Source organism: Centruroides sculpturatus, unplaced genomic scaffold (assembly GCF_000671375.1).
Source record: "Centruroides sculpturatus isolate CEXI.00-Female unplaced genomic scaffold, Cexi_2.0 scaffold1304, whole genome shotgun sequence".
Taxonomy (NCBI): Eukaryota; Metazoa; Arthropoda; class Arachnida; order Scorpiones; family Buthidae; genus Centruroides; species Centruroides sculpturatus.
In genome coordinates this window covers 146571-171632 of record NW_019385537.1, presented here as the reverse complement: position 1 = coordinate 171632, position 25062 = coordinate 146571, and the positions used below count along the sequence as shown (strand labels likewise).

At 28.0% G+C, this 25062-nt stretch overlaps 1 protein-coding gene across 1 annotated transcript; it reads left to right on the top strand.

Annotated features, from left to right (window-relative positions):
• The first annotated feature begins 2415 nt into the window (after positions 1–2415).
• On the top strand, positions 2416–24892 carry LOC111639928 (serine--pyruvate aminotransferase-like). Its single transcript, XM_023385886.1, has 13 exons — positions 2416–2523; positions 2990–3098; positions 3173–3393; positions 3471–3638; positions 4224–4416; positions 4492–4556; positions 6128–6228; positions 8291–8361; positions 8445–8529; positions 8610–8705; positions 8998–9163; positions 11209–11291; positions 24564–24892. The coding sequence occupies exons 1-13, from the start codon at positions 2515–2517 to the stop codon at positions 24712–24714; spliced, it is 1518 nt and encodes a 505-aa protein (XP_023241654.1). The 5' UTR covers positions 2416–2514; the 3' UTR covers positions 24715–24892.
• Positions 24893–25062: the final 170 nt, after the last annotated feature.

The following is a 25062-nucleotide window of genomic DNA, read 5'->3' as shown; positions in this document are numbered from 1 at the left end:
ATACAGAACTGGCGGTGCAGAATAAAAAAGTACAGAACTGCGGCTCCCATGATTTTGCAAAACCTACATTTCGGCTTCCACTGAACTCTTGCTTGCCCACCCCTGCTATAGAGCTTGGATTGAATTCAAACGTGAATACTAAACGCGCATTCATTTGGCCGAGTTTTCTATCCCCACCTCGTGAGCGCTAAAAGGCACTTTTTATTACTCTGTGGATTCGATCGGGTTCACAACGGGAATGGCCGAGTAGTGAGAGATAGTTTTTTCTAGATATTTCGGGCTCCATCCCCGAAATATTCCTGGAATTTTTCCATGATTCGAATTCGAATCCGGATCCCGAAAATAATAGCTAAATGGTAGGTTGTTAAGGTCTCAACCTATCTCATTTGACCGATTTATTATACTGTATTTATAAAATGATGTTATTTCAACTGGGTGTTTATTTTAGTTTCTTTTAGCACTCTTCCTTCCTGTAGCTCAAAATTTTCAATATGAGTGATGCGGTGTACACTAAGGTGTCACAACAGTGGCGGATGGCGAGCGGTCAAGATGGCAGCCTACCGCTCTGGAGACCCAGAATCGAATCCGGACGGGTCGAAAATACCCAGGAATTTTTCGGCGAATGATCCGTCCTGGTATGTCGGGTCCCGTCCCTCTCCACTCTGCTGCTCCATTGTGGCCAGGCCGAACCCACAATAGGCTTGTTGTAAGAGGCTTTCTTACTGCCTACAGGGCGGAAAGAGTTAAAAAGAAAAAAAAAAGTGTCACAACAACAACCAATGACCCAACGGATATATGGGCCCTTCTCTCATTACTTGGACGTTTATTATGGGCCTGGCCGAATCCATTATGAGCTTTCTAAACAGTCTGGAAATGTCAAGTTCCATCCCTTACCACCTTTCATGGCGTGATTTGAGAACGCACTAAATTTGTATTTTTAATTTAACAACATACTGAAAAAATTACATGCACTTTTCGAGTACGATTTGAGTGAAGATCTAGTTTCCATATGTGACTAACCACTGACGCTCCACTCTGTGATCACTGAACAATCCTTATCCGTTATTGTTTCATTAGATCCATAACGAAAGTAGCCGGATGAGAAATAGGGCTCAACTCACCCAAAAAATTTGAGCAAATTCAAACCCGGATTTCCGAGATTCCTAGAGTAACAGTATTGTTTTTATGGCTTCGCTCATCCAGTCGTGAAGATTGATGTTACTATTCAGTAAATAGGTTCAAATTAGAAGCGACGTCTGCCTGTGAAACTTTTATGAACAGTTTCAAGTTCATTCTAGTACAAGTCAAATAGTTGTTCGGTAATATATCAATCACGCAATGAGTATTGGTTCAAAACCATAAGTCCAGATTAAGATTGTATTTGAAAGAAGACCAGAATTCTCATTCTAGTCTTTCATTAGGGGGCAACCATATCTGTAATAAATAAGAGGGAAAACTGTTTTATTCATACTTTTATTCATTATTTCTTAGCATTTGAATAGTTCAAACGCTAAGAAATTTTTGTTAAGAAAGTAAAAAGTTTCTAGTCACCCGAGTGTCTGTTGGATCATCTGCTATTGCTGTAAGAAGTTGAAGATGCTACTCTAAAATTCTTGAGATGTAAAAGTGACTTTGCGTAAACTACACAAGAACAAGCCTCTATTATCCTTTCTTGATTGTTCTGATATCCGAGGTGCATTTTTTTCTCACTGTAGTGTGATTTGTATGTAGCGAGTGTGATTTAAATATCTAGTCATACACAAAGCTTAAGACTTAGCTAAATTTAATTAACAAACCGGATTGTTTTAAACAAAATTAAATTTTAAAAAATCAAATGAAACAAACAAATGTATTAGTCTATCAAATGGATTGATGTTATCAAAAATTTTCGGCTTAATTTCTAAGAGTGCGATTTTTTTCTTGCCTTAATCTTATTCACTATCGACCTGAAAAATTGCNCGCAACTCCTGCTTAACTTGCAGATGTGTTGCCAATTATGCTACCCACACCTCCATCCAATCTTCACTTTCTTCTACCTCTAGTCAAATTACATTATATCTTATTATTACATTAATTTTATTACAGCCCAATAATATGGCAGATTGTTTGGTAAAAAATATTTAAACACAAATTTTAAATATTTTTAATAAATTAAATCACATTATTTTTGAACATTTGATGATGATAATATGCATTAAGATATTTGTGTTATCATCCTAATCCGTGGATGATAACACAAGAATTGAATAAAAATAACACTTGAATAGTTCAAATGCTAAGAAATTTTTGAATGATATTATTCGAAACAATTTTTAAACTTTTAAAATAGTTATTATAACAACGTTTCCATCATAATAAAAATTATTATTTTTTTACATTTTAGTTACCTCTAGTTTTATTCCACCAGATGGCGTAAAACATTGTAAATGTCTTTAAACTTTGTTTTTATCTTTAAAACGTTAACAATTTTATAATAATTATCTATGATAAATCGAATTTTAATCACTTGAAATAATGCTTATGGTACGTTTTATATTTTATTCAAGTTTTTCTTTAAAAACTTCATTTGAACGTGTTGTAAATTAACCTCCATAATATCAGAGGATAATTTAGAGGTTCAGAGGTATCGGGGATTTAGAGGATTTTAGTAGATAAACGTGTTTTGCAGTGAATAAATGCTTTGGTAATTAAAATTATAATTTTTAGAAAATTAATGAAGTTATCAGCGCTTATATAATATCTAATTGGCACATTTAATGCATAGTGGAGTCCTTTTATTATTAATTTAGTGTAAGTTTGTTTACAGGAGGAATAAACATAAACATATGTTATGTGTATGTTACTTCCTCTAAAATATGTTTATACTTCCTACTTGAAATTTATGTATTTTAATATAAATTATATATCTTCACATACTAAATTCAACATTAGTTATTATATAAACAGTTGTACTGAAATTTTTAAAAGAAATTATCTTATTTTATCACAGGAAGAATATTTAGATAGTGAGATTGAAGTGAACAAAGTATCAAAAATTAATCAAAAATCTTTTAAACAACGCTACAGAACTGCTTGGGAAACTGATCCGGTGTTAAAAGGTAAGTTAAGTTACATTAATTTATTATTTAATAACTTATTATCGAATAAATAATCATTTCATATCTTATAATAGATTGGATTCAACCTGTACCTGGTAAACAAAGATCAGCATTTTGCAAATTTTGCAAAGTCGAATTAGTATCACATAAGAAAAGTCTGGAAGATCACGCTAAAACAGTTAAACATGCAAAATGTGCTGCTCAAGATGCTAAGATAACATCAAGTTGTAAAGATCGCATACCTGTAACCATTGTAAATTTAGTTAGTGATTTGAAACAAGAATCAAGTATATCAGTAAGTATTTCAAAAATAATTTTAAATTTTATTTGATAAAATTTTATTTAAAGATTTTCTTCTTATAAACATATTAGGCAAGTATGACTCTTGATGATGATATCGAACCTCCCCTAGAGCTTTTAAAGCCATTTTCTGTTCCTAAAAGGTTATTACTTGGTCCTGGACCATCAAATTGTCCACCACAAGTTTTGGAAGCTGCTGCTCAACCTCTTTTAGGACATCTTCATCCAGAATTTTTACAAGTATGGTTGTTATTAGTATTTTTATAGAATAACTAGTTGTGTTTTTTAACATTAAATAACTAATTTATGTAATTTCATTACTTTTAAAATGTTACTGTAATTTTTTTTAANGAAGCTGCTGCTCAACCTCTTTTAGGACATCTTCATCCAGAATTTTTACAAGTATGGTTGTTATTAGTATTTTTATAGAATAACTAGTTGTGTTTTTTAACATTAAATAACTAATTTATGTAATTTCATTACTTTTAAAATGTTAAATGCAATAAAGTCTATTTAAATTTTTTATAATTTAAAATATTAATTAATTAATTTATTATTATTTCTTTTAAATATTACATATCAAAAATGAACTTCAATGCATAATTTTGCAACATTTCTTGAAAGAAATTAATTAAATTATTCTTGCTTTATTTGATTAAAGCTAATTTTTGTGAATTTAAACAAGATATTTTATTATTCCTTAATTATTTGTACTTCATTCTAATGTTAAAAATTAAACTTTATTAAAAAAATTACTTTTAGATTATAAATATTTAAATCTCAATAAGTCTTTATTTAAAAAATATATATATATAATTTTAACAGATAATGGAAGAAACTAAAGAAGGAATTAAATATGCTTTTCAAACAAGAAATACACTTACATTTGCTGTAAGTGGTACGGGACATTGTGCAATGGAAGCTGCATTGTGCAATCTTCTTGAACCTGATGAAGCAGGTTTATTCGTTGTAAATGGGCATTGGGGAAAACGTGCTGCTGATGTAGCATCGAGACATGGTTGAATATATCTAAATTATTATATTTAAGTTTTTTTATAATTAAATTATTTAATAAACCATTTTATTTTAATAGGGGCAAGAATTGTAAACATTAACATTCCATTCGGAAGTGTGTGTGATTTAGAAATTTTAGAAAAGGTATTTTTTTTAATTAATGTTTCAATCATAACTTGCATATTAATTAAATTGTGTTTATATATTATATAATTAATCATTCTCAACAAAAATTTTAAATTAAAAATTTTTTAATAATTATATGAAACAAACTATAATTTGAAAGGATAAAGAACAAAACCATTTTATTGTGAGGATTACATGAATCCCTCCACTAAATAATATCAATCAATTCACAGCATGATGATGATCTTGATCATATCCCAGATGCATGCTTATATTCCATTGTGTGATATTTCAAGTTGAATTCTAATAAACTAAATTGGCGAGATTGTCATAGTTCAGTTCTGACAACAAGTACTGCTGACAGATAAAGAATGGATCATTAATTCTTTTTATATAAATTTACAATGTACAATAATGAACAAAAGATTATTTTTAATAACATAATGTAGAAGACTGTATAACTTGAGGGTAATTTGCATCAGACGCAAATTACTATCAAGCTATATTGAGAAAGGGCTATATAAGCTAAGGAAAAACAAATTTTTGCTTTCCCTTTGTCTACAATGGTTGCAAATACAGAACACTTCTAACTCTGAAACTCTTGTCTGAATTATTTATAAACAACTTTACAGTACATTTTACAGACCTTTATTGTATTCTGCTTATAATTTTTATTATTTATTTCTTCTTTTGAACTTTTTGACTGCTCATTTTGCCACTTGAGACAGTCGCATCATTGTTTTTCTTCCATCAAGCCAGCCCTGATAGAAGAACAACATACAGTAATGTACAGTTATTGCAGTTAATTAATTCCTCAATTCTACTGTGTATATCAAAATTGCATTAATCAAATACAGTATTTATTTTGAGTAAAGACAGTTGGTAAAGCTACCTTAATTAAAACTTCCGCAACATATATAATGGGATTTTTTGCAATTAATTTCGCACATTAATTGAATCCTATGTTAAGCAAGGGATACCTGTATTCTGTTATCAATCAATTGTTTGGAAAAAAAATTAAATATAGAAGAATATTATTTTAATGGAATTTAATTTTAATTGTGTAGAAAACAAGCTCGATTACTTATGTTGATAATCAAATGATATAAAGTCAGATTTAATATTGGGCCATAATCTACTAATTAAATGTATAGATTTTACATAATTAATTTAATAATTATAATTAAATTAATTAATTATAATACTCTGAAAGAAAAGATCAATCTAGAGCAGGACTCAAATCTGCAACTTCTGCTTACCATGCAGATGCATTGTAATTGGCAATGCATCTGCAGTAAAAAGAATTGCAGGCTTCAGTTTTGTTCTAAATTGATCTTTTCTTACAGACTATTCTAATTAATTAATTGTATTAAATTTAATAATTAGAATTAAAGATGGTGACTTAATGAACTATCTTTAGTCCAAATTATGTAAAATATATATATTATCAGGTAGCCAGATAATGAATTTAGTTTTATCATTTGATTGTTAAAATATTTTTAATAAATTTTTATAATAATATGATTCTATCTTATGTTGATATGTGTTTTTTAACGTAAGAGTTAATTGTTTATTCTATACATTTTCAGACAATTATACAGTACAACCCTTCAGTATTGTTCATTTGTCATGGAGAATCCAGTACTGGTGTTTTACATCCTCTTGAAGGAATTGGAAAAATGTGCCATAAGTAAATAATTAGTCTTAAACTATATTCAGATTAAAATATTTTATAATTGCCTGAACTTTTTCTCTGTATTATTCATTCCCATCAGTAGCTTATAAATTAAGAACTTTAGAAGCATTGGAGATTTTTTGCACTATAACTAAAGGAAACTGCATTAACAATTGTGAGTGAGACCTTGTCACTTACCTGGCAATCTTTCATCACCAACCCCTTACTACAAGGTCACACCCACAATTACACACATTTAATTTTTAGTTTATTATTATAATTAATATTTGTTTTAGTTTTGGTTGATAATTTATAATTTAATCTTAGATCAAGTTGATGACAATGCAAATATTTTCATTAAGTTGCAAATAATAAGTTAATTAGTATATGAATTTGATATTAACTTATTTACAACAGAATAATGTATATTTACTTAAAATAATTATTAGTAAAAAAAAATAAGAATATAGTTAGAAAATAGAGAATATAAGATCATAAGATTATCCGGGATGGAGAAGAATCAACAAATATGGAAATGTTTGAGGAATTTGAAACTTTTAGAAGGAAAATATTTATTTATATTTCAAGATGAATATTATAAAAGAAACACAGTAACTCATTGAATAAAAACAAAATAAATTGAACTTTTACTGTGATATGATTTGAGTTGATTTTTATATTGAAGAATAAAGTAAATAAAATTACTCAAATTAGCTTTAAATTATTGTGCTATTATAATATATCATATATGCAATATAATTAACAACTTTTCATTCAAACTTGTGAGCACTATGTTGGCCTTTTTTTATTACTAGACTTATTACATAGTTACTCAACACAACATCATCCTTAGAAACAGAGAATAAGTTTATTATTTTATTGTTTTAATGGTGAAACAGTTTATTATTTTAGCAGTATCTTTCATTATGTATACTGCTTGTTTTAATTATACTACTATAAGCATCAAATCAACAAGTCTAATGTAAGTTTACAACATTTCCATTTATATTATTTGTGGTATTTTAAAATCATTAACATCCTGTTAATATAGCAAACACCTGGAACTTTGATCTGTAATCAATGATTTGTCATCAGTATTTTACTAAATGTCATGATTTTATTGATACTACCACATTTTGTAAATGTGGTAGTATCAATTTCATAAATGTGTAAGTTGAATTACAACCTTAAATTTTTACTGTTAACATAATCTTACTGCATGTTTTATTTCCTAAATATAGTTATATTATAAAAAGCTGATGAGGGACTTAAGATCTGAAATGCATTTTTTTTTAGAAATAAAGTGATTTTCTAAGGCTGATCTTGTATCGAGTGACAGTGTAATAAGTCTAGTAATAAAGAAAGGCCAACTTAGTCCTCACCAGTTTATACCAAGACTAGACAAGAAGTATATCATAGTAAGTTTTGATACATTGATATAAAAATAACTTCATTTCAAGGCTGGTTTTTCGCAATACAACCAATGCTAGCATTTTGTCACACCCAAAAACATGAAGACAAGATTTGTCAGTAGCCTAGATGTGCTAGAATAGAAACTTGCAAGTTGTTCTGAACATGTGCAAGAACATTCATATCTCTAGATATTAGTGAGAAAGCAATCTAACACACTGTTTTGATCTTATCATTGATTGGTTTAATGATGCAACAAGCAAAAAATCTAACATATGAGAATTTCTGTGACAGTTGCAAATCAAAGTTGCCACAAGTTGTATATTTGTTCAAATGAAGAAAATCCATGTGTATTATGGTTTTGAACAAAAAAATGCTTTCAGTAAAACTGTTGCGTAAACCAGCTTTTATGGCAACATCTTTAATAAGCCAACAAATACCAAATTATATTGAGCTGTTATATCACAATTATTTTAAATTAATTACTAAATAATTTATAAAATAGCCCAATATAATCTGATAGTTGTTGGCTTATTATGTATGTTCATTGGGAGGTTGTAGTTGTTGATTATGTATATGATAACATCTTTCACTTATTCAAAAACTGACTATAGTTTTTTCTTTTAAATTCTGATTATGGTTTTAAATGAATTTTTTTCTTTTTCAGATATAATTGTCTATTAATTGTTGATGCAGTTGCTTCTTTAGGTGCTGTTCCTATTTATACTGATAAATGGGGTAAGAATTTTTTAATTTAATTGAATTGTATAAAGTTAAATATTTTGCATAGGCCAATAAACATTTTATTTGATTTCTTTCAGAAATTGATGTAATTTATTCTGGTTCACAAAAAGTACTTGGTGCTCCACCTGGTTCTTCACCAATGAGTTTTAGTCCAAGAGCAGTGTAATTTTATTCAGTAATACATAATTTTATTTATAAAATTTCGTTTTTTTTAACATAGAAAGAAAATTTTTTTAATGAAGGGAGAAAATAAAGAACAGAAATCTTCCTGTTCAGTCTTACTACATGGATGCCTTATTATTGGGAAATTATTGGAATTGTGACGTAGATCCTCCTGGGTATGCTCTTATTTTTAATTGGAAAATTTTTATAAAAACAAGTATAATACTAATTCAGTATCTCATAGAATTGAGTTTATTCCCAAAATTTGATTGATCAATTTTGATTACACTTTGTCATTTTACATAATATGAGACAAGGAAATTAAAAATGTAGTAAAAATTAAAGTTCATGATTTAAATGAGAATGTTTTAGGAAAAAATTTTGATTTATTAAAAATTTGTAAACTTTAATGTTTTTTTTTATTTTGATTATTTTTCTATTTGCAATTAAATCTTTTTATAATTTTAGATATCATCACACAGGACCAATTAGCAATATTTATGCTCTTAGAGAAGCTTTATCACTACTAGCAAAGGAAAAATTAGAAGCATGTTGGAAAAGACATAAACAATGTGCTGAATTATTATATAGAGGATTGGAAAAGATGGGATTGGAATTATTTGTAGAAGAAAGGGTTAGTTTAAAAATGCACTAATTGAATACTTTTATACTTTAATTTAGAATAATTTATTTAATGTCAAATGATCTGCTGTATTATTGGGCTATAATTAAGGCTAATTTAATAGTTAGAAAGTAATTTGACTAGAGGTAGGTGGATAAGCTGCCTTATTGTGATAATTATAATAAATTAATTTTTAATTTAGAATTTCTGAAAATAATTGCCTCAGAGCAGGACTCAAACCCGCAACTCCTGCTTAACTTGCAGATGTGTTGCCAATTATGCTACCCACACCTCCATCCAATCTTCACTTTCTTCTACCTCTAGTCAAATTACTTTATATATACTCTATAATTACTTTATTTTAGGTCCATCAATATAGCAGATCATTTGGCATTGTTTAAGAATATGATTTATGGATTTGTTGTTTACAATTAATTTAGTTTATAAACTTAAATATATTAGAAAATTTAAGTGTTTGATCATTCATTTCAGTAAAATTTTTAATTGATAAAATTAGAAATTAAACATCAGTTATTTTTAATTGTTTATTACAGTAACATTGAAAAATTTTATATTGTTTCAATCTTTATGCAATGCCAAAATGAATGATATTTAAATATTTCATTATTCAAATATGAAACCATAAAATATTCAATGAAATTAGTTGAATGCAAATCATATTGATTTCTGTATAACTGATTTAAATAAATATCAATTACTATATATATTTTAACGGTTTTTGTCAATCTTGGAAGAACTCCAAGATTGACAGAAAGTATCACTGGGAAGAAGTCTAAATGAATAAATAGTGCATACCAAATTTGCAAGTGCTGTGCTTTTTGTCTACACCCTGATAGAAATTTACATATTCTATGAACAATTTTATTCTTGAAAATATTTAGTATTTAAAATAGTCATATGTATTAGATCTTGCAGAGGAAATTATTGAAAAATTTTACATCACACAATTAATTATTAAAATTTGAATTGCAGAAAAAGTGTAATGATTCTGCCTGAAGAGGACAGTTATGTACTGTCAAAAGTACTCACAAAATAAATGATTTTTTGTAATGCTGACAGACAATGGTATATGTTATCTTTTTTGTATTAATAATTGCCATTTGTAGCTGTTTAAAACTTTATTTATATACACAAACAGCTTATAAACATAACAATAGCTTGTTCTATAGTTATATCTTGATCTTGGTGTGGAATAATGTTAAACACAGGTATATAAGCTGTGTAGGATACACTCCATTAACACCACTCTAATAATAATAATTACAATAAACTATTTAAGTGTTTTATTGCTAATTCTTCAAATCCTTCATGTTGTAGAAAGTTATGTAATTAGAAAAATATTTGAGTTTCAACTTCCAATTGATTGAGATTTTATAAAGTTTTATCAGTGAATAATAAAATTCAAATTTAAGATTCAAAATGAAAAAAAATATAGACATATATAATATAAATTTTTAAAATATTTGTTAATAAATTTTTTTCTCTTTTTGTGTTTCAAACAAATTACTTTAAAATAAAGAAAGTCTAATTATCAGATTTTTAAAAATATATAATGTTATTTCATTATATATTTAACACTTACAGTTACATTTTTCAATCCAAGAAAAAAGAAAATTATTTTCCTTTTTCATAATAAATCAAAGTTTTTTGTTTGCTGACAGTTATTTCTACTTTTCCCAAAATTCACACGTATATACATATAATCTGTCTACTAAACTGATTAATTTGTTAATGTAGATTTTATCTTGAATACAATTATTACATGCTTTTCATTAACTATAAATAATAACTAGGATAAATTTAATGTAAGTCATAAAGTTGAACATCATTCATCAGTTATTGAAATGTACAGCAATATAGTAACGACAATCCTTAATAAAATTATTTATGTCAGTTTATACAAACCAGTTTATTTGTTATTGATTGCTCATTTGTGCATATGCATGCTGCAGAATTAATTTTAAAATATTGCTATTAGTTTAATAGATTCTACATAATTACTAATTGATTCTGCTTAAAAACAACATTTTTTACAGGATTATCGACTGCCCACAGTTACAACAATAAGAGTTCCAGAAGGCATCAATTGGAAAGAAATATCAATGCTGATAATGAAAAAGTAAGATTTCAAAAATTCTTTTAAATATTTAGTAAGAAATATCTAGATAAGGTATATACTATAATGAAAGAATAAATTTAGTTTGTCAATCAGAATTTCTAACTATATACAAAATTTTTTATTTCAGTTATTAAAATTGTATTACCTTCATTGTAAAATAGTGCTTTTATTGTAAGTTAAATATCATACTTTATGGTATATAAGACACAACTTTTGTCCCGAAAGAGCTCAAAACCTAGCTCTGTTACTTATATATGAAATTGCAATTTTTCATAAGCAAATAAATCCCCAAGTGTTAATAAATTAAACATGTTATCATCACCACCACTTTTTGCTGTAGCTAAGCAGCTTTTGCATATGTTCATGTAAAATATTTTCATGAAAAATTTTAACTGTAAATGATTCTTTTAAATTTTTCCTCTGATAAATAAGTATGTTGTATTTTAATTTTACTTTTTAACCAAGATACATTAAAAAAAATTTGAGGCCAAGTCCCAAAGGTACAGAACAATTTAAATACACTACAATAAAACCTCATTATCTTGAAACTTAAGAAACCAAAAACATATGACTTCAAATTATCCAAGTTTGAATTATTCAAACTTTTTTCTTGAAATCAAAGGATTTTGTAATTCTCAAATGAAATTATGACATTATCTTATATAATTTCATCCATTCATTTACAAATGCATTAAGATTATGAGTTATTACTTAGTAATTTAAGCAATTTAAAAAAAACTGTCAGTTGTCATGTGTAGCATGTAATTAATGAAAACATAATTAAATTACATTTAAAGCAAGACCAGAATATTACATACAAAAGATGCTTAGGTGCTTCAATAAGAATTACTACAAATTTTATTTAGAGGATCAACGGCTAGTTCAATAAAGAATTCACCATCTTGAGTTCAAGATCATGAAAATCATGTAATCTGGTGAAAACAAGCTCTATTAAAGGCTAAAGCTATAAGAACTCATTCTATCATTAATATGCATTTATATTTAATGGACCTAGATTTTTGTGAAAATTATCCAGAATAATTAAATGTCAAACAGATTCTTCCATGGAAAAAAAAATAATAAAAAAGTTTTCTTTTCATCGGCAATGTGTACAATGTACAATGTCCGAATGACCTTGAATGGACATGTAATAAATCAACAATGTATAATTGGTAAAACTGAAACCAAAAATGCTATTTGGGTGTGGAAATTTTCTTAAAAATATGTAACATGATAAAAGATTTTAAATTAAACAATATTTTTGCAGGTCACCAGACCAGATAATGACTTCAAATTTTATTGAATGTGTATTTTGAATTACCCAAACTAAAATATGTGCAAAATACTATTCTCTTGGCTGGGGACTAGGCTTGACTTCAAATTATCTGATATTGAAACAAGTAAAATGGCAAAACTGTTTTTGGGACAAGACTGTCTCAGAGACTCACTACTAAGCAGAATCACTTTGACGCTCAAGGCAGGTCTCGTTCTCATTTTCCAACAATGAAATTAACTTATCCAATTTTGAAATTTCTCTCTGTTGCGTGTCAGCCCAGGTTGAATTTTTGTCGATGCATAACGAAAATTTCCCATTTTTGAAAAAAATGATCATGGCTATTGTATCATTTGAAATTATTTTTTTATTTTGCACAAACAATATACAGTTTAACCCATCATCAGATTTAAGAACAACCCTAATACAGTAGAGCATCGATTATCCAATCACCGATCAACCATCACATCGGTTAACCAACCGTTCTAGTCAGCAAATTTCAAATGTCTGCTAGTGATGTGGCGCTACAATATTTAGCTATGTCTTGGCTACTTTAATATTATTTTTGTTAAATTTTTGCGTGTTTTAGGCTGGCTTGACCATGAAAGGGAGGCCAGTATTTAAACGAGGCTTAATTTTCTAAAAAAAAAAAATTTTAATCAAAAATACTTTTGATTAATTCTTAATTTTCTAATTATGAGTGGTTGTTTGTTTTGTGAGCAATAAAATAATTTAAAAATAATTTTTAACTATACAATAGCGACGATTATTATTTTTTAAAAAATTTGTTAGGCTTAACATCGATGAACATTCAACGCGAAGTAGGTTAATAGTGATATACTAATTACATAGGATATACTAATATAATAATATACTATACTAATAATGTATTTTTTCATACTTTTCAGTTATCTGTTTTTTCAGTTATCCGATCAACCCCAGTCTCCAATTGAGTCGGATAATCGATGCTCTACTGTATAACGTCAAATTTTTATCGATCCCACGATTTTACTATACTAAATAATGTTAAAAAAAACCTACTTGTATTGACACCCTGTTTTAATGTCATATTTGAAGCACTCCCAAATTTACAAAATTAGATTACAAATTTTATTTAACATAGAAGAAACTATGTGTTCAGTTCTAAGGTCAGAGTTCACTTCTTAGAATGTTCTGTGATAGGTATTCTCCCCCACCTGACTTCAGTGGGGTGAGGTGCCTGTTTTGCCTCTTTGTAGAAGAGGGTTTCCATTTTGTATTTTATTTTGGCTTGGTTCTCGGTCCCCTGGCTACCTACAAGTCTGGATTTTTTTATGCGCAAATGATTTGCGCATCTAATACTCTGTGCAAAATATCAACTCTCGACATGTACTTCTTCATACCTCTATGGTGGTAATATAAAATGGCAGTACAATTTTATAAACAAGACATAGACTTGTCAATAATGAGGTTTTACTGTAAATACTTTTTCCTAAATGTTCTAAATTGGTAGTGTGTCACAGGGGCATGCCGTGACATTTGATGATAGGGAATCTGTGTTTCTGTAAGAAGCCGACTTCCAGGGGCAATTGGTCAGCGACGGTCTAGGGTCCATTCGTATTCGTTTGTTCGATAAGCCAGTAAAAACCATAGACTTCTCTAAATGTATTTTTAATTAATAGATTATCTAACGCACTTAATAAATAAGCAAGTTCAATATAATTACCTCTGTTATATTAGATTTAATAGATTCTCTACGCCCTCTAAATGCCAATTCTCTCTTCGATAACATCTACTAATTAAACTATAATATATCTATTAGCCGTAACTATCTCTTTATAATTTTCAATATTTATTTTATATTGTGTACTAATGTTAAATTCTATTTTGATTTTCAAATTGCTTCAATTTTACGAAAGAATCGATGGAGATTTACAATTTTCGTATCTTTTGCCAGCTTAACTCAAATTATTTAAATCGTCAAAGCCAATCTCATTCCACACACTAATTTTATTTGAAAATAGTAGGCAAGGCCAACAAAACAATTTTTGCATTTTTATGCATCCACAAAGCCATTTTATGTCTTCATGAATTTTATCGTGAAAATGTCGAACAAATTTTTTTGTTGACGTATTTATATTTAATTTAGGCATTGGTCTTTCTCTTTTAATAATGTTTTCTTTTTCATTATACGGTCTCGAGCCAAAACTTTTTGAAATAAATTTTCAATATCACAATTACATTCTAAATTGCTAGCCATAATATAAGGGCTAAAATTAAAAATAAAATTATAAAAACTTACTTGTTAAAATAAAATGTGTGATGGATATACAATTATACATACCTAGTACAAAATATTCAATTGTATTAATATACTTTTAAAGAAAATTATAAATATAGTTTTGTGAAGAAACGTACATAAAAATAACATAACATAGTCTTTACTTTTTAAATATTAAAACAGTCCACCTAGTTAAAATTGCTCTTTACCAGTGGCTCGTGGATGGAATCAGAGACAGTCTTGGTAGGTGTGTGGTACGTGCATGCTTGCCAAATCCCGAGGGTGCCGATATCGGTTGCCTCTTTTGTCTCATCACTAGTATATCTAAAAGGACGAGACAGGGTTGTTGTATATTTTAAATGTTTCTCACCATAGCTGTAAAAGTCTAAATTTGTTAAACTTAAAAGTCATTTGTTTTCTAACTAATTCGTCTTAAGACCAGTGTCCACGGAAATTTCCAAAATTTACAACTTTTAGTCACTTTCATTGAACTGGAAAAATTTCTGTCTTTATTACATCTAATATTACGAAGAAATCAGTCCACACTGTACTCGGTTAAGCTTTTATTTAAGTAAAATTACGGCTCTTTCGGCAGGGTTTTGTTTATGTCCCCAATTCCCTAATCGCTTAATTATTTAACTACATTTTAAGTAGAAATAAGTCAAAACCAGTTACTTTGTACTCGAATATTTGTAGTCTCGGGAAAAAAGTGGAAAGACACATTTTTATGACAAACAAACACATAAATCGTAAATTTAAGGAAAATAAATTCTAGAGCTTTTTCTGTACCTCATGCATCTCTCTCATTCATTAAATTTAGTTGTAAATGATGCTACCAAAATAACAGTTAATTTTTTTACATTGTACAAGAATTGTACACGTTTTTTTCTACATCCCCTTAGATGGGACGTATGAAATCGTAATATCACTGGTTTAACATTGAAATCCGTGAGTAATATAAAATCGGAGAGTGGAATAAATATATCAAATATTTTAATGGATTTTTTAAATTCCTGTCAACTATACAGAAGTATTGTAAAAACATACCAGTAAATTCTTATCGGTTGGGTTAAGTTATAAATCTACTCGTTATTCACGTAATCGAAATATCTAGTGGGCAGGCGGCTAACAGCCCAGAACCGGTCCTTGATAGAATTGGAATCTTTATATGTGTGCAGCTTTCACCCAAGGTCGTAGGCTTCCACCGGCTAAACCGGGTGAGGTTGGTGCTCTGTAAAGCGCATGCGCAAATCTGGCTTTTTGGAATCTGAAAATTTCAGAGATTCCACTCCGCCACTGATATTCGAATATACAAAAGCAATTTTTTTTTTTCAGGTGTAGTATAGAAATTTGTAATAGGATACATAATGCGGTTATAATAAAATATTGTGCGATTATTTTCATATAATTAAAATTAATATTTATTTATTTTTAGAAAATACGAGGGAAGCGGCGCTTCCACCGCTTCTAATGACGGCACGCCACTGGTGTGTCATATCTCAAAATGCAATATATTTTTTGTTGAATGTATAAGATTTTTTAAAAATCTTGATTTAGATTACAAAAACTTTTCAAGTCAAAATTTTTTTATTTTGTTCTTCTTCATCAGTTAATGATTTAAATATCACAAACTGATTAGATTTATAATCTTAATGAACAATAATAATAACTAATGAATTTCATGCATTTTATAAAATAAAAGTAATTTGCTTCTGAAAATATAAAAATATATATATATATGAAAGAATTATTTTCTATTTCTACGTAATTAAATTTGTAATTTAGATGTACAGTACTGCACAAAGAAGGAATTTATATGTACTGTGAATTTTATATATTTAGAAGCAAACAATGCTCTCATTTTTAAAAATCAAATAAAATTTATTAATTATTATATTTTCTGTTGATAATTTTTCAGTTATAAGAAAAAAAATACATGCATACTCAATTAAATCACTGTAAGTGAATTGATTGATTCTTTTTTATATAATAATTTGTTTGAAAGTGAAAATATTATTTTAGCTAAAAAAAAAATAAAATAATTATTAGAAACTAGCAGATGAGCCTGGCATTGCTCAGGCAAAAAGTAATGATAGCAAAGATTAAGATTATTAGATTATGGCTGAGCTTACCCATTTTCACTAGATGCAAGAATTAGATCCCCTCTCTTCTGAGACTAATTAAAGAATTTTTAGATAGGTCTAAAAATATATTTGATTTGCTGCAAAAATGCATAAAAACACATCTAAAATAAAACAGTAGAAGCTGAGCTCTTCAGAGTAATTCTTAAACCTTCTGCCTCTCACCTGCAGAGGATTTCCAAAAATTTTTTTTAGTGTACATTCTCATGATGTACCCTAACTGTGTATCAAATTTCAACTTTCAACTTCTAACTGTTTGGGCTCTTTGCTTATTATTAGACCATCTCAATCAATTATATATATATATATAGATATTTGTGATATAATTATTGACTTTTTTAGAATTGTTGATATTTTCTTTATTATAATTTCCATATCTCTAGTGATCTGATAAAGTTTTCAAACACATTTACTGTAAGGTCATATGGATAACATTTTATGCAGGTTATCTGTGTTTGAAAGTCAATTTGAAAGTTGATACAGGTACTTCGCTAATTTTAACTTGAAATTACAAACTCTTCAAACAGCTTCTTCTTTGCCTAAAGTTACCAAGAATATCTTTAGAAAATATGAAAAATCTCATACACACTACAATATTCATTTGCTACTATAACTTTTTATGAATCCATCAAAGATATGTATATTCATATCTCATCTTTAGTTCTGTTGCATTAATTTTATGTCACTTCACATTTTAATTACAATTATTGTACACTTGTACTTGAACTTCTACTATCTTATATGCTGATAAGTTTTCAATAATTTTCCTCAGAGAATTTCCCACATATAATAAGTCTCAGAGAACTATTTAAAGGTTCTACTTAGAAGTTGAGTGATCAATTTTCAAACCCATGTCAATGGATATCATCAATGTTAAAAAAATTTTTTACTTAATTTTTTTCAAATTTATTTTAGTATTTATTATTATTATTATTATTATTATACGTTGTTGCTGTTATATATTTATAGTTTGTACAATGAAAGATGAACTTTTTAAAATCAGTTTCGACGAGTGGTTAGTCGGTCTATCTGATGATTAAACAATGACTTAATAATTGCAACTTTAACAAGCTGCAAACTCTGTTTCATTGCATTAAAAAGTATATTTTGATAAATAAAATAATTATATACATTTAAAACAATATCTCTAACTTGACTGTGTAATGTTTTGATTTGTTTATACACAACAACATTACAACATGGCAGGAAACAAAATATTTATTACTACTAAATTCATCATTACTAAATTATTTTGATTTATTTGCTTCATTTTTTAAGCCATATACCAGTATTAATCAAAGTAACATTCATATACCATTTAAAATATTATTAAATATATTTCAAGTTAGAAAATAGTATTAAAATTCTGTGTAATGTTTTTTAAAGATGAACAAAACAGAATTTCATTCTATTGGATGATTTGGTCATTAAAATCCATTAAATAATTACCATATAAGCAAACTTATTTTTTTTGTTGAATAAAATATAATTTTGTGTTGTATTGATAAATAAGAGCTGAGTGATCACTCTTGAATCAGTCATTGGATATTATCAACATTAAAATTATTTTTTAAAATTTTTTCTGACTTTATTTTAGCATATATAAGTATTATTCAATAAATAAAACAGAAACATTTTCTGACCACTTTCTATTTCTGATGCAAAATTTAGGAAATTTTGTTGTATTATTTTATTTCTTTCATTTCACTTATTTTATAATTTTACAATTATGTCTACAATGCTAACAGAAATACAGTAAGATGTTGTTTTATGTGGAATTGATGTATTCAAATTCTTGTTATCACAGATTTTGAATGGTTAGATTAATCCACTCCTAATGCCACAATCGAAAGTCAAAAACTATGCTTCTTCAGCTTCTGACATTCCAAACACAGCAGTGGCATGCCGTCCATGCAAGATTGGAAGCACTGCTTCCCTTTTATTTTCTAAAATATAGTGTGCGATTATTTTCATATTTTAACATACTTTGAATTAATTAAAATTGGTATTTTATTATAACTGCGTTATATATCTTACTACAAATTTCTATACTATATGTGAAAAAAATGATAAGATTGCTATTGTATATTCAAATATAAATTTGTATATTCACATTTTCAATGAAAGTGCTATATTGTCGAATACGGGATAGCTTCCATAGCCAAAATATTTGAATCGTGTAAAGCAGCCAGATTACAGGCATTTGTGCATGGACTTTACAGAGCGCCAACCTCACATGGTTTAGCTGGTGGTTGCTACACATCAAAATATCGTATAATGCTTCCAATGATTCTATCCTGGACTGGCACAGCTTCCTTATCATCAAATGTCACCTCACACCACTGAAACATGGAACTACCGAATTCTACCTTTGGTGACTACCTTGGTTTGCATTATTTTTTCAAATAGAATGTACTTGATAATAAAATTTATTGCTTTGTATTTGAATATAATGAAATAATATAATAAACTTTTGCTCTGCATCTTCAGAAACATCAAACTAAAATATTTATTCATAATAATAGACACAATAAAACATCTTAAATGCAGTTTAATATCTTGTAATTGTAAATGGTTGCATAAGTATCTAGGTAATCATCTGGGACTACTTTGGGATCCTAAATTTATGCAGAATTTATTTTTCTGTTAGAATATAATAATGTTTTGTAAATGCTCTTTGTTGTTGACCAGATGGCCAAGCAGTTAAAGTATCAACTTATCTTTCTGAGAATCTGATATCAAATCTAAGCAGTCAAACTCCGGGAAATTTTTGGGAGGTAGTTTGTCCTGGATGTGTTTGGTGCCATTCTTCACCCTCAGCTGTCCATCATGAGGCTAGCCAGACTCACAATGGCCTAATAAAAAATCCTCTTTGTTCCAATCTATCTGAAAGAATAAAAAAAAATGTTCTTTGTTTGCTTTCTTTAACATTAGTTATCTGTATGCAAAATTATATCAAAATTTCTACAAATTAATGAAATTTAACGTGTATGTTAATTAATTATATATATAATTGGTTAATAACAAAATCATTAAAACTAATTTTATTCTAACTGTAAACTCAAAATGTTTTCAAAGTTGTGTGTTGATTATATTTGCAAATGATAACCAAAAACACTTGACATTTGCTTACACTAATTTCTTGATTATTATTTGTTTCTTTTATGTAATAATTGAAATATTTCAATACATTGAATAATTTTTCCTTCAAAATTAACAACTGATAGACTAAAAATGCTTTAAAAATGAATTTAATTATATATTTAAAGAAAACTGATAAAAATAAAATATATGAAAAAACTTTAAGCATAGAAATTTGATAATTTTATGTTTTCCTTGTTAATAATGTTAATAATTATATATGTAACTAACAGATGTTCTCAGCATTGCCCAAGAAAAGTAATAAAGACAAATATTAAAATTAAAACCACATTAAAAGTTTGGTTATTTTAGGTCAACTGAAATCAACAGTGTTATTTTGGCAGATTCAAAAGAAAACATGCTCTTTGAAATCACTAAGAATGTGATTAATTGACTGTATTGCCATCATTAATGGAATGGTTACTTACTATGGAATGGTTCCTTATATAAGGTTATATTAAACTTAAATTATCACAAACTGTAAAGGAATGAAATCAGGGGTACCAGATTTTATGGAAGCTTTCTGAAGATTTTCTTCAAGGTCCTAGAGAGAAACTATGAAAAATTTGGTGCCGATTGGTCAAAGGATTTAGAAGCATATAGAGAACAGATGGACATTCTATTTATGTATTGTATATAGATGATATCCCTTACAGCATACCATGAAGACACATTGGGAATAGAAGTGTAACCCCTCCATTCATAGTAGGTCATAGAAGTGATCAATTTCATTCCAATGCTAATTTTATCCTCTAGAGATTACCCTCCAAGTACCCGTTGGAAAGGAAACTGGATGAGCTTTCACATTTGTAAAAAGCAAACTGTAGCAGTCAGAAACCTGTTGCCTCTGTGATTTGATCTCCACTCATCTTCTCAGTGCAGCATTGCACTACCGTACCAGCTCAATAATAATCAATGCAATCTCAAAAAAATTTGATTAAGATTAAAATCTATTAAATTTATCTATTGAATATATGTATCTACATCTGAATCTACAAACTTCAACTTCATGCTTTAAATAATGAATATATTCATTAGATTCAATTATTGTTAAGCTTTTCTAATATTCCTGATTAAGTGCCATATCCTGGTAAATAAAAATCTTTTTAAATTTTCAAGATAACTCATTTTATTGATAAACAAAGTTCACACAATGATAATTAATAAAATCAACAATTACAGAATAGAAATAAGGCAAATAATGAATTTAGATAATGATATCAATTGTATTCTAATCAGATAGATCTGTAATCTTGATTTATTACATTAGTTTATTAATTCTAATCAAGATAATCATGAAATTTTTTTTTTATTTTAAATACAAGAGATAATATATAAAACTTTACACTTGATATTATCTCTACAAATAAATACATTATAATCAGTTTTACAAGAAATTCGAAAATGTAAATAGAGATTATACATAAACACTTACTGAGCCTAATTATTGATAATCATCTTTGGACTTTAATGGGGCTACTAATTAATTATTTAAACAGTTTAATTTGGTTTAACCACCCACTAACCTTTTAAGCTAAGTTATATTGCTTAAATAAATAATTAGCAGTGTCATTATAGATCAAAGAATCTATAACGACACTGCTAATTAGTAGTAGTAGATCATATTTAAAGGAAAGAAAGTTAATTTACTTTTATAAATAAAGCTATTTTTTCCATTCAGTTTATATAACATGTTTCAATATCAAAATAAGAATTTCAAAATAAACAGAATATTTAAGTTTATTCAAAATAAATTATGTTTGTTTTTCAGAGCAGGTTGTCGCCCTTTTGTATTACTAAATATTTATCTTGTGTATAATAAATATTTTCAATAAATAATTATGTCAGTATTTAATTCAGCTAAAAATAAGAAAAATAAAATTTGTATTTATATGTGTAATGTAATTTAGAAAAGCATTTTGAACATTATTGTAATCAACTATAGTATATTTTTCCATTCTCACTTCTATAGAATGTAATGTAATAATATACAGCGAAGATAAGGAAAACATTTTAATAATTTAAAAATTCTGTGGTGGTATTTTATTGAAGCTTATAATTTGTAAATACTTCAAAGATTTATTTATAAATTAAAATAAATAAAAGGAATCAATTTCTGTTTCCAAGAATGTAATCTCTGTTTATGATACTTGCTTAAAGGGGATTTAGACAGCATACATAAAAACTGCACTACACTCCTGCTTATCCAGCATACTCAATATGATTGCCTATGCATTTCTGTCATGTGACATGACTTGTTTTCTTGTTTACTTGGATTTAATTTCTATCTACAATATTGCAGTTTTAGGACAATCACCCCCTGGACAATAATTTCCAACAAGAACTCCCTGCATAAAAACCTTTCCAGGCAAATAACCGTTCTGTGTAAAAACCCCAGACATGAAACCCCTCTGGAAAAACCCCAGAGAATAAACTCAAACCCAAAATGATGTCATCCCAAAAAATGAAAATGACAAGAACAATAAAGACAAACACCTAAAAAAGTACTTCCAATCAAAACATGTAAACCAATTTTAAATGTCAGTAGATTAAATCAAACATGATGTGCTAATTTCACCCAAACAAATTTTTGGAATAAATGTCTTAAATTGATGACAAAAATGTATTTTTATTAGCACAAAATGGGATTTCTGACAAAATACCAGTTCATAGGCTTAAAAGAATTAAAAATGAAAACAAGTAAAAATCATTGACTTGTCAGGTGCGATAAATCTTTTCTCATATCTAGAAGGTGCCAGTTGACAACAACACATTATCATTTTTCAATAAATTTCTTGCAATGATTGGGCTTATGACAGTGATTTGAAAAGTTTCTCAACCCTATACCTAGAAAGTCTTTGTAAAGAATGGAAGATAAGTAACAAACTGTACAGGTTGGAGGAAGTAAATTATCAATGGAAAATTTACTGTCCAGTCAGGTTTAGTTTGGAGAGGAATGCTACCATCAGGGTTCCCAGCACAGCTGCTAAAGAAATAAAAATTTACTGGTCCATATTTAAGAGTCTAACTTAATGCACTTATCACATTTCCCTTATAGCTTCAAAGGTTCTTAATTAATGAGCAAGTCAAACTTATACTCTTAATTCAATAAAAAGTCTTTTTTCTGTGGAAACACATTAATACAGTAAATAATATTAAATAATATCCTTTTTAAATTTTGAGGGTTTGGCTTTTATTTTTATATGGAGAGTTTTTAATATGGTGATTTTTATCCAGGGGTTATTGTCAGAAGGTTATATTCTGGGCAGTTTTTACACAACACGGTTTTTATCCAGGAGGTTATTGTATTGTTATGCAATATTGTATGTCAATTTTCTGCATTATTTGCCTGCTTGCATCCAAAAAGAACTAATACCAAAAGGTGACAGGTCACATCATTTATTGTCTTTAGGCAGTCTTTTTCTTGATATTCTCAGATGTTCTTGTTGACCTAGTACCCCTCTGTGCAAGGAATAGTCAGATTAGCAAGACTCTAGTGTACTTAGCTCATCAATTTTATTGTTTATGCTGTGTGTGTGACCATACATGCGCATTAGTGAGCCATCCGATTTCAGAAACTAGGTGGCTGAGGTGGTTAATGCATCAGTCTAATACTCTGGGGACACAGAATCAAATTTCAATCAACTAGGAATTCTTTCATGGGTAGTGTATTAAGCCAGATAAGCAGGAGTATAGCAGGGATGTCTCATGGTTAAGTTGGGCCCTATTCCTTGCCATCCAGTTACCCTCATTGTGAGTTTGGCTGAATCCATAATAATTATGGAAAAAAGACTCTTGTAGTGCCTGTAGAACAGAGAAATAAAAAGACCAAAAATAAAGAAAACAGCCTGTTTCCTTTAAGATCAGTATCATAAACACAACATTACATTTTTGGGAATATAGTTTGAGCTATATAATAGTACTATGAGATGGCCATCAAAATAGAATAACACAATCCTCATAGAATGCAAAGAGTGACATGTTTTTTTTACAATCAGAAATTTCAGCATTTTACTTACATTTTTAAAATAATGGCCAGATTTTACAGAGTATTTGAAGAAAAATGTAAACACTTTTGTGGAGAAGGTGTACATTCACTATGGCAGGAATAGAAAGGCTGTACTTTTTTGAGAATGCCACAATTCGGTTGTGACTTGCATATGCCAAGGATATTCTGCCACTATAAATCTGCCATAACAAGTCACATCCATATTAATGTTAACATTTTTTGAAGTATCCTTTACTATAAACATATTAAATATTTGTAATAAAGGGTTCATTACCTATTAGAGAATGTAATGTGGAATTGGATCTACGTTTCAAATTATTGTATTTTTCATGAATTTCAGATAAGTTATATTTATTATCTCTATTGCTTTGCAGAATATTACATTTTCATTATTTATGATTTATAAATTTCATAATTACAAAGAGTAACATCCAATAAATTTTTCTAGGTATGGAATCGAAATATCCGGAGGATTGGGCCCAACGGCTGGACATGTCTGGAGAATTGGTTTAATGGGTTATAATTGTAAAGTGGAAAATGTCAATTTTGTTTTGAATGCTTTAAAAGCAGCACTAAATCAAAATGAAAACAAATTGTAATTAAAAAGCAATTTTAACTTCGGTGATTTAATTTTAAATTGTGAGAACTTTTCCATAATATGGACCAGAATAACAAAAGAAAATGAAATTCCTTTAATCTGAATATCTTTTTGTATTAGGTTATCTGTGATTATTTTATATTTACACTCTTTATATATAAGTTTATTTAATTAAAATGTGGTGGAGGAGGTTTATATTTTGATGATTTGTTGTTATATTATTAGAAAAAAATTAAATTTTTAATTATTAAAAAAAATTATAAAAATTTTGTTAAAAAAATTCAAATGACTGTGTTTTTGGACACAAATTTGTGATATTTAAAAAAATTAATTAATAAAATGTTATATA

Excerpts from the sequence above, each read along its gene's own strand:
- LOC111639928 (XM_023385886.1), top strand. Across the intron at positions 4,557-6,127 it reads ATTTAGAAATTTTAGAAAAG|ACAATTATACAGTACAACCC; the intron begins GTATTTTTTTTA and ends ATACATTTTCAG. Across the intron at positions 6,229-8,290 it reads ATTGGAAAAATGTGCCATAA|ATATAATTGTCTATTAATTG; the intron begins GTAAATAATTAG and ends TTTCTTTTTCAG.